Source organism: Chaetodon trifascialis, chromosome 23 (genome assembly GCF_039877785.1).
Source record: "Chaetodon trifascialis isolate fChaTrf1 chromosome 23, fChaTrf1.hap1, whole genome shotgun sequence".
In the NCBI taxonomy this organism is placed as follows: Eukaryota; Metazoa; Chordata; class Actinopteri; order Chaetodontiformes; family Chaetodontidae; genus Chaetodon; species Chaetodon trifascialis.
This window is the reverse complement of record NC_092078.1, coordinates 14,330,306-14,350,667: the sequence shown is the minus strand read 5'-3', so window position 1 is coordinate 14,350,667 and position 20,362 is coordinate 14,330,306. Positions and strand designations below refer to the sequence as shown.

Below are 20,362 nucleotides of genomic sequence, written 5' to 3'. Positions count from 1 at the left end.
TCAGCCTTCCTGTGTTCAAGGTAGCACTTAAGTTTCCACCAGCGGAAGCCTGTTCGCAGTAGCTCACACCTTTTTCACCACACGAGTCAAAGCAAACATCAAATGACGAGAGCTGCCCAGTTAAAAGGTTACACCCTCTGCTCACATTTCTGGTTAGAAGACAGTATTAATAGACCAGAGGGGATTTTTGAAGATACTCTGTTTGCATCCTGTGTTGCACTGCATTTTGCAGCATTTTCTAATGGCACACAAATTTTACTTTACAGGCTGCACATTTGACACCAAAGCTTCCTTCAGAACCTTGTTTTTAATGTGAGCATCAGTCACTTTGATGCACATTAAATTATTCTTAAAGAAACACATTTTTTTCCCCCATGTATTAGTCACAATAGCAGCAAGCCTATAATATTGACCATGCGGGCCATTTTCTTTGCAATTCTGTAGCCAATGCGAGCTTAGGTTTATTGTGTCTTGCATTGACTTCTGACTTTTAGAACTACTTTAAATTACTTGACGTGCCAGCTGCTTTAATGCGACTATCATTGGACTCATGCAGGACTCCTGACAAGCCAGAATTTCAACACTGACCCAAATCAAGCCAAAGTGCTAACTGAACCCACTTTATTTGAACTTCCTCAGCCAAAATGAGCACATGTCCAGTCTCCCAACACCATACGAGTTTACTCATTGATGGAACCAGAGAAAAATGACATGTCAAAGAAAGGCAGGACAAAGAGAAATGAGAAAAATCATCAATCAATAACATCAGCAATCTTAGGCATGTCAGACAATGTGACACTCAGCAATGCATTCAGTTATTTGTTAAAGAGCACGCAGGCCCACCAATAACTGTTAACTGAATTCCAATAGTTTACAGTTTCCATGCTATGATAGTATGTGTAACAGTTGCTAACTAGTGGTAGCATAACACAGCAAAATCTTCAGTATATCACATGGTAGAGCACACAAAAGAAGACTTTGTAAAAGGAAGTCGTGAATTTAAATCTAAGAATACAATTAAATCAAAAGGTTTTAAAACTTCGACACCAAATTCCAGGTAAGCTGGTTGGTAAATATGACCGTCACTGACAACCATATTGGATTTCGCACGTTCAAGTACTGCAAGTAGAAGTTTAAATTGAAGTTAAAGCTCCAAAGCTGAGTGCAGCTCCCTGGTTTGTCTGTGTTCATAAGATGAAACATCTCATCTCTCATGTTGCTGACAGTGTTTGATATCAGAATAGATGACAGCATTTCCACTGTTTTTCTCTGCAGCTTGTCTGGGGGAGAGGCCTCGGGGACCCAAACACACAGCTGCATATATGACTGCATCGCTAGTCTGTGAGAATTGGAAAGTAAAATAATAAGGCTTGACAGTGCAAATCAAATAGAAAGGTCGTGTACAGCTGAGATGTGACACTGTGGGTGCTGAGACAGACTCTTACCTGACTGCCTGCAGGGGATCCATCAGTTGCCTCTGAAGAACCAATCACAGATGAGTAAAGTCAGTTTCAGTTACTGCACAGTACCAGAATGTAGATCTGATTCTGCTGCAGACACACTGCTGATAATACAACATGCACTTTGAAATACCTGTGGTATCTTTCTTCCGGCTCTTGCAATGCGTCCATGTAAGAATGAGCGTCACAATCCCAAGAACGACGTTTGACAGCATCAGCGCAGTAACGGTTGGACTCAGTTCATCTGGTTTGGTGACGGCAGTGTCTGTGTTAAACAGAAGAAGACAGACAGAAGATAGACTATGCTTCATTTAGACTTTTTTTTTAATGAAAAAAAAAACAGTGCGTTGCACTCTTTTTGACATCAAACGTTTCAAATGTATTCACCGTCACATTCATTACCTTACCTTCACTGTGCCATAGTTTAAATTCATAAATGTTGTCAAATGCAAAAGCATGCTGACTTTAGAGCTGCAAATAATGATCATTCTTATTATTGATTAATATTCCAATTATTTTCTGGATTAAGGAAACATGGCCATCATGTCTTCACATGCTTTGTATTGGCCATCCATCAGTCCAAAATCCATATATACTCAGTTTATAGTGACAAAAACAGCTGCAAAAGGAGGAAATCCTAAAAGTGGAGGAACTAGAGCGAAACAACGTTTTGTATTTTTGCATGAAAAATGTTTTATTATCAAAATAGTTGCAACATTGTTTGATACCAACATCCTTGGTGGCAATGGGGTTGCACATGAAACGGAATGGCAACTCGTTTGTGGTGCTGTCAACTGCACAAAAAACCAACCCTTGTTATTGTTGGAAGTTTTTCTCTGTATTTATCATTTATATTTGCTAAGAACTGCAAGTATTTTATAGTGACGGCTGCAATCTTACTTACTCTTGATATTAATCCTAGTCCCATTTCCAAACAGGGTTTGTCCACATGAAGTCACGACACAGTAGTAAGTTCCAGCATCATCAGAGCTCAGGTTCTTCATGAGAAGGTTGTACACACAAGAAGTTTCTCCACCCTCAGTCCTCTGGCAGGTGTGGTTCTCATCTCCATAGGAATAAATAATTTGTGAAACAGAATGGTGAGAGTTTTTCAGCCACAGGACACCAGTGTGCTCTGCTGCACAGTGGCCAGTGTGAGCAGAACAGCTGAGGGTCCCAGAGTCTCCTGGCTGGACCAACTGAGACTCCGGCTGCTGGATGACAGAGTCACTGATCATGTTTGCACCTTGGGGAAGAAATGAACTGTGATCAATAGCATTATGTCCACTGAAATGATCAGTAAGAATGATCAGCTACAGAGAATGAATACCTTTTATCATCAAAAAGGTTCCTGATCCGAACTGAATGTCATTCAAGTACATTACTCCACAGAAGTATGTTCCAACCACGTCCCATGCTGTTGCAGATATGCTCAGATGGCTGCTGATTGTGTCAAATGTGACTGAATAATGATGACGAAATTCATCAGCAAATATACTCCGTTTATATTGAGAATTGAATGCGACCACAAGTTGAAGTCTCTTCCCTGTCGTCAGTTTGTACCACACTCTTTTTTTCATTTCACTCTTTATGTGGCATTCAATAGTTGCTGAGTCTCCGAACTTCACTGTTTGGAAAGGAGCTGGCTGAAAGATGTCACTCAACTGTGCCACGCCTGAAATAAACAGACAGGATATCATCAGCTTTGTGTGTGACGATGCTCCTGAAAAGATTCCACAAGTGGATTTCTTTGTTACTCACACAAAGAGCAGAGGAGGAAAACATTCACAAAGGACACCATCATCTTGTGTGCATCAATGGTCCTGTGTCTTCTCCACAGCAGTTCTGACTTACTGAAGCGACAGCACACTTAAACAGATTCACCACTTGGCCTACATGTGGTCACTTCTGTCAGGTCTGATTGGTTCACGGTCCTCACCTTGCCAAGCATGATTGGCTTGTTTGCAGTGAAGTGAAAAACCCTTTCATCTGGTCCTGTTTGACGTTGCTGTTGGCAGAGTTTGAACTAGTTTGAAGATTTGGTTGCTTGCTTTATGTGTAGATACAATAAGTCATCAACACTTTGATATTAAATGGCATGACACAGATAAAGCACACTGGTGTTGGCAAAAGGGAACTTAGTTGCATACTTTCCAGAAGCATGAAGGACTTAGATTTTGTGTTTTACTTTTTTTTAATCTGAATTTTTCCATCATTTGCATTTTTCTGACTTGCTGCAAGGGACTGGGAGGGACTGCCACTGCATGAGTAATGACTGTGCCCTGTGTTACTCTTATAGGGAATAAATGGGCAGAATTTTATGTTACAATTGAAGATCTTGGTTGTTGTACCTATATTTCTGAATACAGTAAAAAATATTAGTCATCATACATTTGCAAGTTGTAACTATTCTTACATTGGCTTGTGGCTGGATGTGACCTAAGCTACTATACTGCTGCTAGCTTAGCTGGATTTGTTTTTAGAAGAAGAAGAAGAAGAAGAAGAAGAAGAAGAAGAAGAAGAAGAAGAAGAAGAATTGTACTTTTATTATCACATCACACCACATGTTGCACACTACATGCTTCACGCCATGCTTCCCGTGAAATTAATTCCTCCACTTTTGACTCATCCTGGTCGTCCTTCCTCTGCGGCAGACCAGGAGCGGTGGGCTGCCAGCTGACAGCAGTGCCCGGGGACCCAACTCTCTTCATCACCATTGGTCAGGTGGTGATCTTCTTGCATGTTTTTAGTGGGGGTATTTTATGGAGGATACCCCAGGTGAGCATGGGGAGAACATGCAAGCTCCACACAGAAAGGTCCCCTTCCTCGAGCAGCAGGCACTGAAGGCGTGGTGGAGGACACGCCACCAGTGCCCACAGCGAGATTCGAACCGGGAACACTGTCACCTCTAGTTGTGAGGTGACAATGTTACCACTTGTTCCACTGTATCACCAAAAGCTACCTGGTTGCTTTAATTGAGGACTTTAAACTTTTGACACTTTCAGACTTGGTTGTGTGTGTGGATTGCCACCCGACCTTTGCATATTTGAAGGCAGATGTTACCAGACTGCAGGCTGAACTCAGGGAGATGGACAAGTTCATCCTAGAATTATCACCTCTCACTTCTGGAAATTCGATGTTGTGCCAGCCTTTGCTGCCCAGACCTAACAGGATTAGTCTGGTCCAATGATACCACTGTTCTGTGGTCCACTGGCAAAAAGATGTCTGGTTCAGCCAGCTCTCAGCTGGACAGCGGTAATGTCCATCCCGGTGTTGAGGCCTCTGGTGTTTACATTGGACACAAATGACACTGATTGGCAACAATCCAAAGTGATGAAAAGGGATTTTAATGGACTTTTGGTAAGGGCATTTTTATTTTAGGCCCCATTCCAACACTGGGTCGGGGGGTTCTTCAGTCCAAATCAGCGGCTTCAGGTTCAATGTAGAACACAAACCTTTTTTTTTTTTTTTTAATCTATTCTGGGAGTGGGCTGCTTACTTCAGAAGAGATGGAGGTCAGTTGAATTGACTGGACATACTATGGTGACAGCAAACATATTTCACTGGAGTCTGTGTCGCCCACCTACATGACTAATTACAATCACAGACACGTGTGTCCCTGCTCTGGATGCTCACTTCTCTTTGGCCATCAGTTGTTGTTATATGCAGCCTTTTAAAGGCATTGCTTCTGGTATTATCCCTATTACTACATCTGCTCTGCAAGATTCAGTGTGAGGTCCAGTATTGTTCTCAATCACATAAATGATATTGTTCCCTTCTCTGAATGCTGTAAATGTCATCTGGTAACTGGTTATCCCTGCAGGACTCACCACTGCCATCTTTACCAAAAGGTTGGCTGACCATCTTTGGCTCTGAGGCTCTTTTTACTTATAAAGCTTTAAAAACCTCCACCCAATATTTCATCCCTCTGAACTCTGAACTCATATGACCTTGGTACTCGCTCTCAGAATAGGTTGTTGCTCCACATTCCATTAATTAGAACAGTTAATTGACAGTCTACTTTATATGTGGAATAATCTGCGAAAGACGTCACACTTGGACTCTCAGCTGTTACATCAATGCAATAATCAATCATAGCTGTCGTTCAAGCGAGCAAGGTCCATTTTAAGCCATGCCACACCAAGGTGAGAGCAGAAGGCAGGTAGCCAGGGATAACACAGACCCCCTGGAGGAGAAGAGGGCAGATCTAAATCAGTTGCAGCAGGGCAGACCTGACAGGCAGTGATCCAGCTGTAGTAGCCGAGGCGGCCCTCGGCAGGAAGAAATGGGTGGGAAGTTCTAAGTGAAGTCTGCGGCAGGGGCTAATGTGAACTGCCTGTAAAAGCTCGGAAGTTACTTGTCATTATCATGCAGTAATGAAGGACTACATAGGGTGCACAAAAAGAGTAACTAATGATTAAGTAGTTGTTAATTAATGAGTCACTAGTGTAGGCCACTTAGCAGCTGGCTGAGAGGTAATCAGAAACAACTCATGCAGAAAGTGGTCAGTATGTTTATTCACAGATATTTATGAATTAACTATTACTGAATTATTCATAGAGTATCTCCCAGTCTGTTCTAACTCATCATTATCAACTATTTAGTCCTTGAAGCAAATTTTCAGAAATTACCATGACTTTCATTTATATGTATATATCACTTTTCATAAACAAATTTATTAAGTGCTTCATGGATATAAAAGAGAAAATTATATGAGTATTCTTGAATGAAGCATCCTGCTTCGTCAGTTTACATTTTCCACACAACACTAGATATAACAATATAATAACAGACAACATATATGTGTGTGTGTGTGTGTGTGTGTATACTGTATATATACCCTAACACTAACCCTAACCTTAGGGTCTGATTGTATATGATATCTGACTGTATACAATTATTGAACTTGACTGAGCTCTAAGGTTTATTTTTCTGATCTACAATAAAATCAGTAGCTTGAAATCGCACACAGACACTACGGGAAAGCATTTAGTGGGACATAAATATGCCCAGTTCAAAACCGTACCGTATCAACCACTACAGACTATAAAAAGAATTTTGGTTTGTGGCCTGTAATCAACATAATTACTGACTGTGTTGTCTCACTGTCTGTGATGACTTTCTACAGCTGTCACTTTTTCAAAAATTTTAAAATTTTTGTCCCACATATCAAATTATGTTGTAGAATAAATGATGCTCTGTTCATTTGCTGTGTGTCTATGTGCTGCACTGAATGTTGGTAACAGGATATCCAGATGAGCTGCTATTGTCATCGGAGCTTTGAAAGCAGTTTTCATCTTTCAGCTTTGCAATCTGTCTAGAGTTTAAAATGCCTTGAGAATTTGCCTCTGTGATGGTTTGGTCATGATCATCAACAGAGACAACAACATCATAGCTTATTGATTAGACAAAGAGTAGAAATTACCCCCCCCCACTGGTACCAGAATCAAACATGTAAGGTCACTGCAGCCAACTGGCACAGAGGTAACAGCAATCATTGGAAATCAAGCTAGCTAAAAGCATTACATCAAAGACACAGTATTGAGGCCATGTTGTAACACAAAGATGTCAAACTTCAAAGCCTTATTCCGGAGTACACACATTCGTCCTCTGTGTCTTCCCTCTGTCTTCTTGCTCTGCTGGCTTTGTTCACATTTAATGTAGCGTAATGGAGATTGTCCTCATTTGTGTAAGCCTAGCAGTGAAATATAAAACGGTGATTGGCAACATGATGCACAACAGAAATTGAAACACATTGTTATGATATGAAAAAAATAAAAATAAAAATAATAATAATAATAAATAAAAAATAAAAATATGATTGAATGGTTATGAAATAGTTAATCTAAACAGGAAATACCTCTGCGTTTGCTGTAGCGGGAGCTGAAAAACAATGTAAGATAAGATAATGCTTTATTAATAGAATCCTTTGTCTACAATGCAATGCCAATTATGCCATGATTACACACTGCTGATAGAAACATCATTTACCTTTGCAGTGACAGCTGTTTCTGCTATGTATAATGAACAGTGAGAAAGCCAGTAAAAGACTCAGAATGGTGGTGAATGCCAAAGCACCACCCAAGAAATACACCAAGAGAAGAGAGTCTCCATCCTCTGCAGAAAGACAGACATCAGGAGGCATTACACAGGAGATGCTTATTCAGTGATTAATCATAACTATTAATAAAAAAAAGAACTCTGAAAGAAAGAAAAAAGTTACTCACGTTCTGAGACCAGTTTGGTCCCGTTTCCAAACAGTATGTGTCCACATGAGGCAACAGCGCAGTAGTAGGTCCCAGCATGAGACAGATTCAAGCTCTTCATTGGCAAGTTGTAGACACAGGTGTGTGTTTGTGTGTTGGGTTTCCTCTCACACTGATCATTCCTGCCTCCATGAGTGTAAATGAGTCCTGGATGAGATTCTTCAGAGTTCTTGAACCAGTAAACACTGTGTTCTTCATCACAGGTCCCAGTGTGTACTCTACACACTCCTGGCTGGATGGTCTCAGATGCTGACTGATGGACCAAAGCTGTGACGTTCACACCTGAACCCTTTACACTGACAAAAATGCCGTCTATAAATTCAAATTTTGATGCAAAGCTGCTACCACAGTAGTAAGTAGCTGAGTCTGAAATGTGCAAATCCGAGATCTTCAAGTCAATGTTATCATTTTCTGTATCCAGTGTGAAGCGTGTGTTGTTTTCACATTCACCATGAAAAGAGACAGATTTGTAGTAGAAGGAAGATATAAGCTTCGGTTTGTGCCCCAGAGTTTGTTTATACCAGTAATACTTTGTTACCACATTACGTTTGCAGTTACATTTCAAAGTTAAGTTGTCACCAACGTAAACTGATACAAATCCATTCTTCTGATGAATAGATGAAGGTTTTTGTTCAGTTGTCTGAGCTGAAGAGACAAGAGAGGCAAAGCAAATATGCAATTAATTTAACTTCATAGTAAGCTTATTTTCCTGACTACATTAAGAAACAATTCAAGTAATGACACTGAGAGTATCCATGCACTCTGAAAGATACAAACTGGAGTCACAAAAACTAAACTCACCTATTTTCCCAAAGAACAGATATGTCAGATAAAAAAATAATTTTGGAGATGTCATCGTGTTCATGTTGTTACGCAGACTGAAAAGAATCTCCGTCCTTTCCCCACTTTTCATAGATGAGACTGTGTCTGATTGGCCAACCTGAAGTGACAGTGCATGTCCTAAAAAGGAAACAAGATCACATGATCATCAAGGCTCTTTGACTTGGCATTAGTTTTACATGTCCACACTCAGTTCATACCACACTGATCTCACTGATGGACCATATTTGCTTTGTTTGGTTAATATTTGCTGTCATTAACAGTACAGGCAAACAACATAAAGATGAGGATAACAAACAAGGTCTTACTTGAAAATGCTGTCCAGTAGGTGGCTTAGTGGTAGAGGGGGCTACTGGTCGTAGCTGCTGGTTATTAATATCCTCTTTAATCCCTTATAAGATCAGCGCGTAAGATTTAGGGGATCTCCTGGCAGAAATTGAATATAATAATCATAAATATCTTTTCATGAGTGTATAATCACCTGAAAATAATACTTGTTGTGTTTTCAGTACCTTAGAATGAGCTCTTTATATCTGCAGAGGGAGCGGGTCCTGTTCCACAGAGTCTGGCATGTTGCACTGCCATGTTTGTACAGTAACCCAGAATGGACAAACCAAACACTTGCTCAAAAAATGGTCAGTATTTTCTGTAATTATGTCAGTATGATGGTTTTCACTGCTGATGGTGGGGTCCACCACTCATACACTGGATTCAAATTGCCTTCAAGTGTACAAGATATTCGTGATGGATGCATGTATGTATCCCAGCGCTACTGTTATTATACAGTTATATCAGCTGTTATATCAGCCTATAAGCCTCACTGGTATGGCACTGTAACACATAAACCAAGACAATTGCCTGCTGGTAATGAGTGTGGGCAGAGCAGTTGCCCTATATGGTCTGTTTGAGGGGTCACAAACTAAGCTGCTATTGGTTGCAACATCAGAAAGTACCACATCAGCAGAAAAAAATTCTGTGGTTTGTGGGAGCAGAATCACAGACACACACACACACACACACACACACACACACACACACACACACACACACACACACACACACACACACACACACACACACACACACAGAATTGTGCATTACGATAAGTGTCAAAGTAGTATGCAAATAGCATCATTGAAATTGCATGAACTGTATCAACTTGAAGCGAACACAGGCACAATGAATTTATTTTAATCTAATTGTTACTCCAAGTGTGAACACATCGTGCTTGAACCCACATGAAGAGAATTGCAAAAGTGCAGATAGTCATCAATATGTACAAGGCCAAAACTTACAAAAGCACAGACAGATCTCTTCTGTGTCCTGCCAACCACATGGAAAGTGTAAAAGGATGCTAACAGCTATCAGTGTGACACACAATCAGATACCCTTGATGGTGTCTGATGACTTTATGTGCGTACTGCACTGTGTGTGAGGCAGTGAGCTTCTGCAAGCTGTGCATCTTTCTGTGTGAATAGCACTAGTTATACTCCTTGTGTTCAGTTTGCTGTCAGGAAATGAGCACAGTGTCTAACAGTGTCTAAATACGCTTGATAATGACTATATTTAGGTGAAATCATGTTTGCTAAAGCCACATTACCCTTTAAAAAGAGTCAGTGTGATGTCATGTTGTCGTGGAATGTGAAGGCCAAATGCACAAACCACAAAAGGCCAAAAACACTCAAATTCAGCTGTCCAGTTGTTTCAGGAAAAACCATCTTGAAGGTGTCCAAATAAAGATCTGCAGGAGTCAGAAGTCTGAGGAGCAAAATACTTTATTGTTGACAATAAAGGTGGACACGCTCAGAAATGCACAGAGTGCAATCCTGATGAGCTCCAACTTACAATGGTCAGTGCTCTGTCTTTTATACATTTCAGCTTGGTGTTTACCAGTGCACTTTTGAGATTATATGAAATCATAGTGAGATTACATATTAACTCACAGTGTGATTGTAAGAACATTCAATCTATCAATAATGTTGAAACTAATGTTGAATCATGAAGTGATTATGAGAACATTCAATCCATCGGTGATCATAATAAAACACACAATTATAAGAGAATACAAGCTTAAGGCTTTGTTCGGACAACAAGGTTATATAAGGTCACACAGAGTGGCAGCTGCCAGGACACCTGCAGGGCCATGTGGAAGATCCCAGAAATCCCCAAAATCATGATCACTCCACCTCCGTCACAGTGCATCAGCTGTTACCAGGTGTCATTCTGAGCAGTGCAGTATCACCACAGTATCACATCTTTAACAAAGCTACTATAATATCAGGCTCAATAAATCAATCACCTTCAGTTCAGTTATTCGCTGCCATTGATTCTAACATTATACTCTATTTCTTCAGTGAATAAATATCATCATCACATATCTGTGAGAAAAATTACACTACAATGTCCTGTCACACACAAACATGGACAAAGCATGTCCAGCTCTATTGCTTTACACTAAAATACATACATTCACTGCAGGTGTTGTCCCTGTGTCGTCCTTGTCTTTTGCCCTTGTTCTCTCTGAGAGCAGTGTCATAGAGATCCTCTTCATTTTGCTAACCCTGGTAATGACAGAAATACAAAACACATCATCTGCACATCCAGACAACAGGAGACATTACAGAACTTTCAGCTGTGATCACCTTGAGTTTAAACAGAGAGAAATATTAAGATTAAAATAAGATAAGATGAGATATGACAGTCGTTGCTTGAAAGTTCATTACCTTCTAAGTCCAGCTCGGACCCTGTTTAAAGATGTCATTGTGTTCAAATGGCTGACTTGAAAAAAAAGTATCTTGATCTTTCTCGACTCTTCACAAATCAGACTGAATTTGATTGGCCCACCTGAAGTGACACCGTGTGTCCTATTGAAGAAACATGGCCACTTGCTTACTGCTGCCTATACTGCCATGTTTGATTGTTGAGAATTTGGATGGTGAGAGACATATGAAGAACATAATAGCTCCTCAGCTTCGTCAGTGACAGCAGGAGCTTTAAAATGACCAAATATAAAGAACCATATAAACCCCCATTGTGGGTTTTTAATTGAAGCATCACACAAGTTCAGGCAGGCCACACAGGTCAAGCTCATTGACTGATGGCTCAGCTGATCTCAAACCAGCCCACATCAGCTGACAGCTCAAGTGATTCTCTGCCTCGCTCCTTATTGGCACATCTCAAACAGCGAGCTCTCTTTAAGCCTTCTCACCCTTTGCTGCTTCCTCTGCAAGCAGTTTAAACCCAGCTCCACCCCAGCTCCACCTTTATGCAACGTCTGAGTTTTTCAGTGTCATTCCAGTTGAGCAGAGAGGTGCTCTCTTCGCTTCAGGCTTTTCATGCAAGCCTATGACAGGGCAGGGAGGGCCCAGAACAGAGCCCTACTGCCAAATGTAATGTATGCTGTCTGAATACATGCTGTATTAATAAATACACAAAGTGGTCCTGACTGAACTAAATAGGTGTTAATTGTGTCTTACCATCAGGTCATGGAAATAAATAACTGTTTCCTCCTCATGAGTGCAGTGTTTACTGATGTATTTTATACTGTGACACCCTAGAATGCAAAATGACAAAAATCAGAATATAGTCATTTTTATGTATCTTATCTAGGATCCTGTGTTTCGTAGGTGTTAGACCTGCTGCTCATTCGCTTGATTCCCTCCTGCATTTAAGCAGCGTGGTGGCTCTGCCTCGCTGTCAGATTGTTTTGAGCCAATGCGATAAACTTTCCAGCCTTGTACCTTGCCTCATCTAACTTTCCTAGTTCGTGTAGTATTTTTCCTGCCGCTGTAGAGCGAGTTTTGTGTTCTTGTCTAGTTTTTTGTGTTTTGGATAGAGTTATTCTTGTACCTTAGTTCTTTATTCTTCGCTAGTGTTATTATTCCTGCCCGCTCGCCACAGTGTAGTTGAATTTTTGTTCTTGGCTGATTTTCCATTTTTTTCATGGCTTTCTTTTCCGTAGTTTTGAACCCAGTGTTGTGGTTAATAAACCGCTGTATTTTGTAAATGGCTCTTTTTGCTTGTGCTTTTGTGATCTGCCCAGGGGATCCAATTAAAAACTCATTCGATCTTTAAAATTGTAACTGAAGCCAATGAAGGTACAATAAGCCTCAGTTTGTCTAAAGGCCAGTGAGACTGAAGAGAGGTCAGTTAAGTTTTCTCTTATTTCAGTGATGCCCATTTTTAATATTTTTGACTAATGAGACGACATTAAGGCTTTGATTGCCTTGAAAACTGATCGTTTAAGCTTGAAGTTATAAATGGGATGAATCATAATTCCTGCTCTTTCTCCCTCGCATCTTCATCTTCTTGTTGTCTCAGCTTCCTTTCCTCTGTGCCTTTGCCCCCAGATAACTGGCTGAATCAACACATTTAAGGACTTGTGAAAAGGACTGAAAGAAGTGCTGCTTCAACTTTTAGCCACAAAAAAACAAAACAAAAACAACATAGAAATGATTCAGTGTCTTCTGGGCTTGCTCAGAAACACATATAAGCTTTTATTGGCCTTGTTGAACAGAACAAACATAGAACACATCCAGTTCTACTGCTTTATGCTTGAGTACACACATTCAGTCTTGCAGTTGTTCCTTTGCCGTCTTGATCTGTTGCCTGTTTGTTCCTTGAAAGCTGCGTAATGTATGCTTTCCTCATTTTGGTCACCCTGATGATAAAACAAAAAAACAGTAAATCAGAATCTATGTTTCTTGAGAGAAAAAGAAACTGAATCCAAAAACAAATCTGTGCTATAAAAATGGTGAATGTTAATATGATATGATGATGATATGATATGATACCTCTGCATTTGTTGTGGAGGAAGCAGAAACTCTTGCATGGGACTCTGAAAGACAATGAAATGTACCCTTAATATAATATCATGTTACATGAGTACACACTGTCAAGTTCAGAGAATAGCAGCTGAAGTACCTGCACATCTGCAGTTGTTTGTCTTGCTGATCACACAAATTAGGAAAGCCAGGAAAACACTCAGGATGGTGGTGAATGTCAAAGCTTCATTCAAGAAATAAACCAAGACAAGAGAGTCCACCTCATCTGCAGAGAGCCAGACAGCAGCAGACGTTACAAAGAGTTTCAATGCAGAGCAACATACTTAGAAAATAAGACCAACCTCTGCCAGAAAAGTTCCTCACCTTCAAAGTCCAGCTCGGTCCCGTTTCCAAACAGTATGTGTCCACATGAGGCAACAGCGCAGTAGTAGGTCCCAGCATGAGACAGATTCAGGCTCTTCATCGGCAAGTTGTAGACACAGGTGTGTGTTTGTGTGTTGGGTTTCCTCTCACACTGATCATTCCTGCCTCCATGAGTGTAAATGAGTCCTGGATGAGATTCTTCAGAGTTCTTGAACCAGTAAACACTGTGTTCTTCATCACAGGTCCCAGTGTGTACTCTACACACTCCAGGCTGGATGGTCTCAGATGCTGACTGATGGACCAAAGCTGTGACGTTCACACCTGAAGCCTTTACACTGACAAAAATGCCGTCTATAAATTCAAATTTCAACGCAAAGCTGCTACCACAGTAGTAAGTAGCTGAGTCTGAAATGTGCAAATCTGAGATCTTCAAGTCAATGTTATCATTTTCTGTATCCAGTGTGAAGCGTGTGTTGTTTTCACATTCACCATGAAAAGAGACAGATTTGTAGAAGAAGGAAGCTATAAGCTTCGGTTTGTGCCCCAGAGTTTGTTTATACCAGTAATAATTTTCTACCACATTACGTGGGTTGTTGCAGCTCAAAGTTAAGTTGTCACCAACGTAAACTGATACAAATCCATTCTTCTGATGAATAGATGAAGGTTTTTGTTCAGTTGTCTGAGCTGAAGAGACAAGAGAGGCAAAGCAAATATGCAATTAATTTAACTTCATAGTAAGCTTATTTTCCTGACTACATTAAGAAACAATTCAAGTAATGACACTGAGAGTATCCATGCACTCTGAAAGATACAAACTGGAGTCACAAAAACTAAACTCACCTATTTTCCCAAAGAACAGATATGTCAGATAAAAAAATAATTTTGGAGATGTCATCGTGTTCATGTTGTTACGCAGACTGAAAAGAATCTCCGTCCTTTCTCCACTTTTCAAAGATGAGACTGTGTCTGATTGGCCAACCTGAAGTGACAGTGCATGTCCTAAAAAGGAAACAAGATCACATGATCATCAAGGCTCTTTGACTTGGCATTAGTTTTACATGTCCACACTCAGTTCATACCACACTGATCTCACTGATGGACCATATTTGCTTTGTTTGGTTAATATTTGCTGTCATTAACAGTACAGGCAAACAACATAAAGATGAGGATAACAAACAAGGTCTTACTTGAAAATGCTGTCCAGTAGGTGGCTTAGTGATGGAGGGGACTACTGGTCGTAGCTGCTGGTTATTAATATCCTCTTTAAGACAGATCTCATCTGTGTCCTGACAACCACATGGAAAGTGTAAAAGGACGCCAACAGCTATCAGTGTAACATACAATCAGATACCCTTGATGGTGTCTGATGACTTTATGTGCGTACTGCACTGTGTGTGAGGCAGTGAGCTTCTGCAAGCTGTGCATCTTTCTGTGTGAATAGCACTAGTTATACTCCTTGTGTTCAGTTTTCTGTCAGGAAATGAGCACAGTGTCTAACAGTAATGCATACCTGTAATACAGCCTATTGGTCCAGAGACACTGGATGTCAATGCACTTTCATGGAAAGCCTTTGTAGAAAATACGCTTGATAATGACTATATTTAGGTGAAATCATGTTTGCTAAAGCCATATTACCCTTTAAAAAGAGTCAGTGTGACGTCATGTCCTGTCACACACAAACATGGACAAAGCATGTCCAGCTCTATTGCTTTACACTAAAATACATACATTCACTGCAGGTGTTGTCCCTGTGTCGTCCTTGTCTTTTGCCCTTGTTCTCTCTGAGAGCAGTGTCATAGAGATCCTCTTCATTTTGCTAACCCTGGTAATGACAGAAATACAAAACACATCATCTGCACATCCAGACAACAGGAGACATTACAGAACTTTCAGCTGTGATCACCTTGAGTTTAAACAGAGAGAAATATTAAGATTAAAATAAGATAAGATGAGATATGACAGTCGTTGCTTGAAAGTTCATTACCTTCTAAGTCCAGCTCGGACCCTGTTTAAAGATGTCATTGTGTTCAAATGGCTGACTTGAAAAAAAAGTATCTTGATCTTTCTCGACTCTTCACAAATCAGACTGAATTTGATTGGCCCACCTGAAGTGACACCGTGTGTCCTATTGAAGAAACATGGCCACTTGCTTACTGCTGCCTATGTTTGATTGTTGAGAATTTGGATGGTGAGAGACATATGAAGAACATAATAGCTCCTCAGCTTCGTCAGTGACAGCAGGAGCTTTAAAATGACCAAATATAAAGAACCATATAAACCCCCATTGTGGGTTTTTAATTGAAGCATCACACAAGTTCAGGCAGGCCACACAGGTCAAGCTCATTGACTGATGGCTCAGCTGATCTCAAACCAGCCCACATCAGCTGACAGCTCAAGTGATTCTCTGCCTCGCTCCTTATTGGCACATCTCAAACAGCGAGCTCTCTTTAAGCCTTCTCACCCTTTGCTGCTTCCTCTGCAAGCAGTTTAAACCCAGCTCCACCCCAGCTCCACCTTTATGCAACGTCTGAGTTTATCAGTGTCATTTTTGTTGTGGCTGAAGCCCGCCCTGCTCTGTTCCCTTGGGGGTCTTGCTGCTGTTCTTCTGGCTTGTAGCTGTTCCACGTAGGCACATTGAAGAGCAGAGAGGTTCTCTCTTCGCTTCAGGCTTTTCATGCAAGCATATGAAAGGGCAGGGAGGTCCCAGAACAGAGCCATACTGCCAAATGTAATGTATGCTGTCTGAATACATGCTGTATTAATAAATACACTTTGACTAAAGTGGTCCTGACTGAACTAAATAGGTGTTAATTGTGTCTTACCATCAGGTCATGGAGATAAATAACTGTTTCCTCCTCATGAGTGCAGTGTTTACTGATGTATTTTATACTGTGCCACCCTAGAATGCATATACTCGTGATAAAGATCAGAATATAGTCATTTTTGACAGTTAACCAAAAACAACAACCCCACAACTGCCATCACATTCTGATTGAACATTGCATATTTCTTATCTAGGATCCAGTGTTTCGTAAGAGCTTTAAATGTTGAAGCCAATGAAGCTACAATAAGACTCAGTTTGTCTAAAGGCCAGTGAGACTGAAGAGAGGTCAGTTAAGTTTTCTCTTATTTCAGTGATGCCCATTTGTAAAATGTTCGACTAATGAGACGACATTAAGGCTTTGATTGCCTTGAAAACTGATCGTTCAAGCTTAAATTTATAAATGGGGTGAATAAAAATTCCTGCTCTTTGCATTCCTGCTCCCTCACATCTTCATCTTCTTGCTTTCTCTTCCTCTCTCCCTTTATCCAACACAATGTTGGGTTGTCTCAGCTTCCTTTCCTCTGTGCCTTTGCCCCCAGATAACTGGCTGAATCAACACATTTTAGGACTTGTGAAAAGGACTGAAAGAAGTGCTGCTTCAACTTTTAGCCACACAAAACAAAACAAAAACAACATAGAAATGATTCAGTGTCTTCTGGGCTTGCTCAGAAACACATATAAGCTTTTATTGGCCTTGTTGAACAGAACAAACATAGAACACATCCAGTTCTACTGCTTTACGCTTGAGTACACACATTCAGTCTTGCAGTTGTTCCTTTGCCGTCTTGATCTGTTGCCTGTTTGTTCCTTGAAAGCTGCGTAATGTATGCTTTCCTCATTTTGGTCACCCTGATGATAAAACAAAAAAACAGTAAATCAGAATCTATGTTTCTTGAGAGAAAAAGAAACTGAATCCAAAAATAAATCTGTGCTATAAAAATGGTGAATGTTAATATGATATGATGATGATATGATATGATACCTCTGCATTTGTTGTGGAGGAAGCAGAAACTCTCGCATGGGACTCTGAAAGACAATGAAATGTACCCTTAATATAATATCATGTTACATGAGTACACACTGTCAAGTTCAGAGAATAGCAGCTGAAGTACCTGTACATCTGCAGTTGTTTGTCTTGCTGATCACACAAATTAAGAAAGCCAGGAAAACACTCAGGATGGTGGTGAATGTCAAAGCTCCACTCAAGAAATAAACCAAGACAAGAGAGTCCACCTCATCTGCAGAGAGCCAGACAGCAGCAGACGTTACAAAGAGTTTCAATGCAGAGCAACATACTTAGAAAATAAGACCAACCTCTGCCAGAAAAGTTCCTCACCTTCAAAGTCCAGCTCGGTCCCGTTTCCAAACAGTATGTGTCCACATGAGGCAACAGCGCAGTAGTAGGTCCCAGCATGAGACAGATTCAGGCTCTTCATCGGCAAGTTGTAGACACAGGTGTGTGTTTGTGTGTTGGGTTTCCTCTCACACTGATCATTCCTGCCTCCATGAGTGTAAATGAGTCCTGGATGAGATTCTTCAGAGTTCTTGAACCAGTAAACACTGTGTTCTTCATCACAGGTCCCAGTGTGTACTGTACAGTTCAGAGTCACAGAGCCTCCTGGCTGGATGGTCTCAGATGTTGACTGATGGACCAAAGCTGGGACGTTCACACCTGAACCCTTTACACTGACAGTAGTCCCCGCTGCAAATTCAAAGTTGTATGAATAGCTACTTGCACAGTAGTAAGTAGCTGAGTCTGAAATGCGCAGATCTGTCATCTTCAAGTGATTTTTACCTATTTCCGTATCCAGTGTGAAACGTGGATTGTCCTGAAATTCACCGTAAAAAGATGCCTTTTTTTCATACTTGTAGTAAGTAGAGATGCACTTTGGCTTCTGTCCCAGAGTTTGTTTATACCAGTAAAACCTTGCTATAACATCACCTTCATAGAAACATTGCAGAGTTAAGTTGTCCCCAGTTTTAACGGACACAAACCTTTTCTCTTGGGATGCGGAGAATTTCAGATTAGTCGTCTGAGCTGAAGTGATAAGAGAGGCAAAACAAATTCACTTTAAGATGACATGAAAAACATGAAGAAATAGCAGAAGCAGTGTCATGAGGAGTGGCCAAGCACAGCAAAAGACTGAAACTGCAGTCACAAAAAAAACTCACCCATTTTCCATAAGATCAAGCATGTCAGATAGCAAACAAACTTTGGAGGTTTCATTGCGCTCAACTGTCTTGCTGAATGAAAAGACTCTCAGTTTTTCTTCACTTTTCATAGACAAGACTGTGTCTGATTGGTCAACCAGAAGTTACACTGTACATCCTATTTAGGAAACTTGATCACATGCTCACTGTCACTGTAGTATCATTGGTTTACCTTGTGTGTTTAGTTACAGCCTTAAGCAGATATTGACTCATCATTGTATGGATTTACAATTCAGTTGAGTTCAGTCAGGCTAACCCTTTGGCAAACAAGTAATCAATATTAGGTTGCAGGTTCATTTAATCTGTCAAATAAATAAAGAATACAACATACCAGATTTGCCTATTATCTTATCTTTGATTTATTATTAAATTCAGCAGTAGCTGATTAATCAATTTGCAGTTTTGCTACATTAACCAAAATGAGTTGCCACCCAGGCTGTGTGTGTGTGGTTACCGGGAGAGCTTTAATCACCATGCCTTGCAGGATAAAAACAGACATGTGCTTGTGCAAGATATTAATGAGCTGGACAAATGCTAAAACTGGTGGCCATCTTAGAAAGCAGTCTGCAATGCAAGCCAGCAGAAATGCTTTCACTTTCCATTAATGCCGAATTACAAGCATATGAAGTCTATGTAGAGCAAATGTAGACTGCACACTGAGTAAACATCTAAGATCAATAGATTGATTTTGATATATTATCAAAAGCCTCTTATTTCATAGAGCTTGACTTTCTTTTGATGTACTTTAGCATATTTCTTCTCTCTAAACCACATTAGTTGCCCTTCAACCATTTGTTGACCACTGTTCTCCCCAAAATTTCACCGGAATGTCTCCTGCCCCACAAGAGGACACAAAACCCTGGACCATGTTTATACAAATATTCCTGTGGTTTACAAAGCCACCCCCTTCCTCCACCTGGAACAGTCTGATCACCTCTCATCAAGTGCCACTACCAACCTGACCCTCAACACCAAGAAGAACAAGGAGCTCATCATGGACTACAGGAAAACTAAAAGTTGCAGTCACATCCCCATTCACATCGACGGGGCTGGTGTTGAACTTGTCTCTGTCTCAGCTTCAAGTTCCTGGTCGTCCACATCTCTAAGGACCTCTCCTGCACCCTCAACTCCTCTGCACTGATGAAGAAGGCTCAACAGTGACTCTGCTGACTGAGGAGACCTGGCTCGTCAAATCCTATTTAACTTCTACTGCTGCCCAGCTAGCTGCCATCGAGGACCTCCAGTGCAAGCGGTGTCTAAGAAGGGCAGGCAGCATCAGCAGTGACAGCTCCCTCCCCAACCATGGACTGTTTGCCCCCCCCCCCCCCCCCCCCCCTTCTGGTTGGAGGTTCAGGAGCCTCCATTCCCACGTCAGCAGGCACAGGAACAGCTTGTTCCCCAGAGCTGATTCCCTGCTGAACTCTGTCCCCTAGCAGCCCCACCCCCAACCACCACCACCCTCCCACTGACATTGACACCACCTCTTACTGTACCTCCTCATGGCCCTCACTCAGGACCTGAGAGACTATAAACAAAGATGAACATTACAACTCAGCCCATGTCATACTGCGCATAACACATAGCACTAGAGTTTCTATACTGTCTATATTCCTC

General features: G+C 40.9%; 4 protein-coding genes across 4 annotated transcripts; all 4 read right to left on the bottom strand.

The window, feature by feature from the left end:
• Positions 1-1,191: 1,191 nt before the first annotated feature.
• On the bottom strand, positions 1,192-3,264 carry LOC139351660 (uncharacterized). The gene is made up of 6 exons (XM_070993645.1): positions 3,222-3,264; positions 2,791-3,135; positions 2,365-2,706; positions 1,594-1,725; positions 1,446-1,477; positions 1,192-1,339 (listed from the first exon to the last, which is right to left on the bottom strand). Exons 1-6 carry the CDS (start codon positions 3,262-3,264, stop codon positions 1,205-1,207), a joined length of 1,029 nt encoding a protein of 342 aa, XP_070849746.1. The 3' UTR covers positions 1,192-1,204.
• Positions 3,265-7,035: 3,771 nt separating this feature from the next.
• LOC139351818 (uncharacterized) lies at positions 7,036-8,582 on the bottom strand. Its single transcript, XM_070993821.1, has 5 exons — positions 8,528-8,582; positions 7,688-8,371; positions 7,452-7,577; positions 7,321-7,343; positions 7,036-7,155 (listed from the first exon to the last, which is right to left on the bottom strand). The coding sequence occupies exons 1-5, from the start codon at positions 8,580-8,582 to the stop codon at positions 7,036-7,038; spliced, it is 1,008 nt and encodes a 335-aa protein (XP_070849922.1).
• A 4,441-nt stretch (positions 8,583-13,023) lies between these two features.
• Positions 13,024-14,626, bottom strand: LOC139351407 (uncharacterized). The gene is made up of 5 exons (XM_070993283.1): positions 14,554-14,626; positions 13,714-14,397; positions 13,490-13,615; positions 13,360-13,403; positions 13,024-13,226 (listed from the first exon to the last, which is right to left on the bottom strand). The coding sequence occupies exons 1-5, from the start codon at positions 14,615-14,617 to the stop codon at positions 13,107-13,109; spliced, it is 1,038 nt and encodes a 345-aa protein (XP_070849384.1). The 5' UTR covers positions 14,618-14,626; the 3' UTR covers positions 13,024-13,106.
• Positions 14,627-15,529: 903 nt separating this feature from the next.
• On the bottom strand, positions 15,530-18,764 carry LOC139351417 (uncharacterized). Its single transcript, XM_070993293.1, has 5 exons — positions 18,710-18,764; positions 17,874-18,575; positions 17,650-17,775; positions 17,520-17,521; positions 15,530-15,535 (listed from the first exon to the last, which is right to left on the bottom strand). The coding sequence occupies exons 1-5, from the start codon at positions 18,762-18,764 to the stop codon at positions 15,530-15,532; spliced, it is 891 nt and encodes a 296-aa protein (XP_070849394.1).
• Positions 18,765-20,362: the final 1,598 nt, after the last annotated feature.

What these genes read in the sequence shown, in the direction of transcription:
- LOC139351818 (XM_070993821.1), bottom strand. Translation starts at nt 8,582, where the DNA reads ATGACATCTCCAAAATTATTTTTTTATCTGACATATCTGTTCTTTGGG. An exon ending in TCTGTTCTTTGGGAAAATAG is followed by an intron (nt 8,372 to 8,527) that starts GTGAGTTTAGTT and finishes TTGTCTCTTCAG; the next exon opens with CTCAGACAACTGAACAAAAA. An exon ending in CCGCTACAGCAAACGCAGAG is followed by an intron (nt 7,156 to 7,320) that starts GTATTTCCTGTT and finishes TTTCACTGCTAG; the next exon opens with GCTTACACAAATGAGGACAA.
- LOC139351660 (XM_070993645.1), bottom strand. Translation starts at nt 3,264, where the DNA reads ATGATGGTGTCCTTTGTGAATGTTTTCCTCCTCTGCTCTTTGT. An exon ending in CCGGAAGAAAGATACCACAG is followed by an intron (nt 1,478 to 1,593) that starts GTATTTCAAAGT and finishes TTGGTTCTTCAG; the next exon opens with AGGCAACTGATGGATCCCCT. An exon ending in GATCCCCTGCAGGCAGTCAG is followed by an intron (nt 1,340 to 1,445) that starts GTAAGAGTCTGT and finishes CAATTCTCACAG; the next exon opens with ACTAGCGATGCAGTCATATA.
- LOC139351407 (XM_070993283.1), bottom strand. Translation starts at nt 14,617, where the DNA reads ATGAACACGATGACATCTCCAAAATTATTTTTTTATCTGACATATCTG. An exon ending in TCTGTTCTTTGGGAAAATAG is followed by an intron (nt 14,398 to 14,553) that starts GTGAGTTTAGTT and finishes TTGTCTCTTCAG; the next exon opens with CTCAGACAACTGAACAAAAA. An exon ending in GACCGAGCTGGACTTTGAAG is followed by an intron (nt 13,616 to 13,713) that starts GTGAGGAACTTT and finishes GGCTCTCTGCAG; the next exon opens with ATGAGGTGGACTCTCTTGTC.
- LOC139351417 (XM_070993293.1), bottom strand. Translation starts at nt 18,764, where the DNA reads ATGAAACCTCCAAAGTTTGTTTGCTATCTGACATGCTTGATCTTATGG. An exon ending in CTTGATCTTATGGAAAATGG is followed by an intron (nt 18,576 to 18,709) that starts GTGAGTTTTTTT and finishes TTATCACTTCAG; the next exon opens with CTCAGACGACTAATCTGAAA. An exon ending in GACCGAGCTGGACTTTGAAG is followed by an intron (nt 17,776 to 17,873) that starts GTGAGGAACTTT and finishes GGCTCTCTGCAG; the next exon opens with ATGAGGTGGACTCTCTTGTC.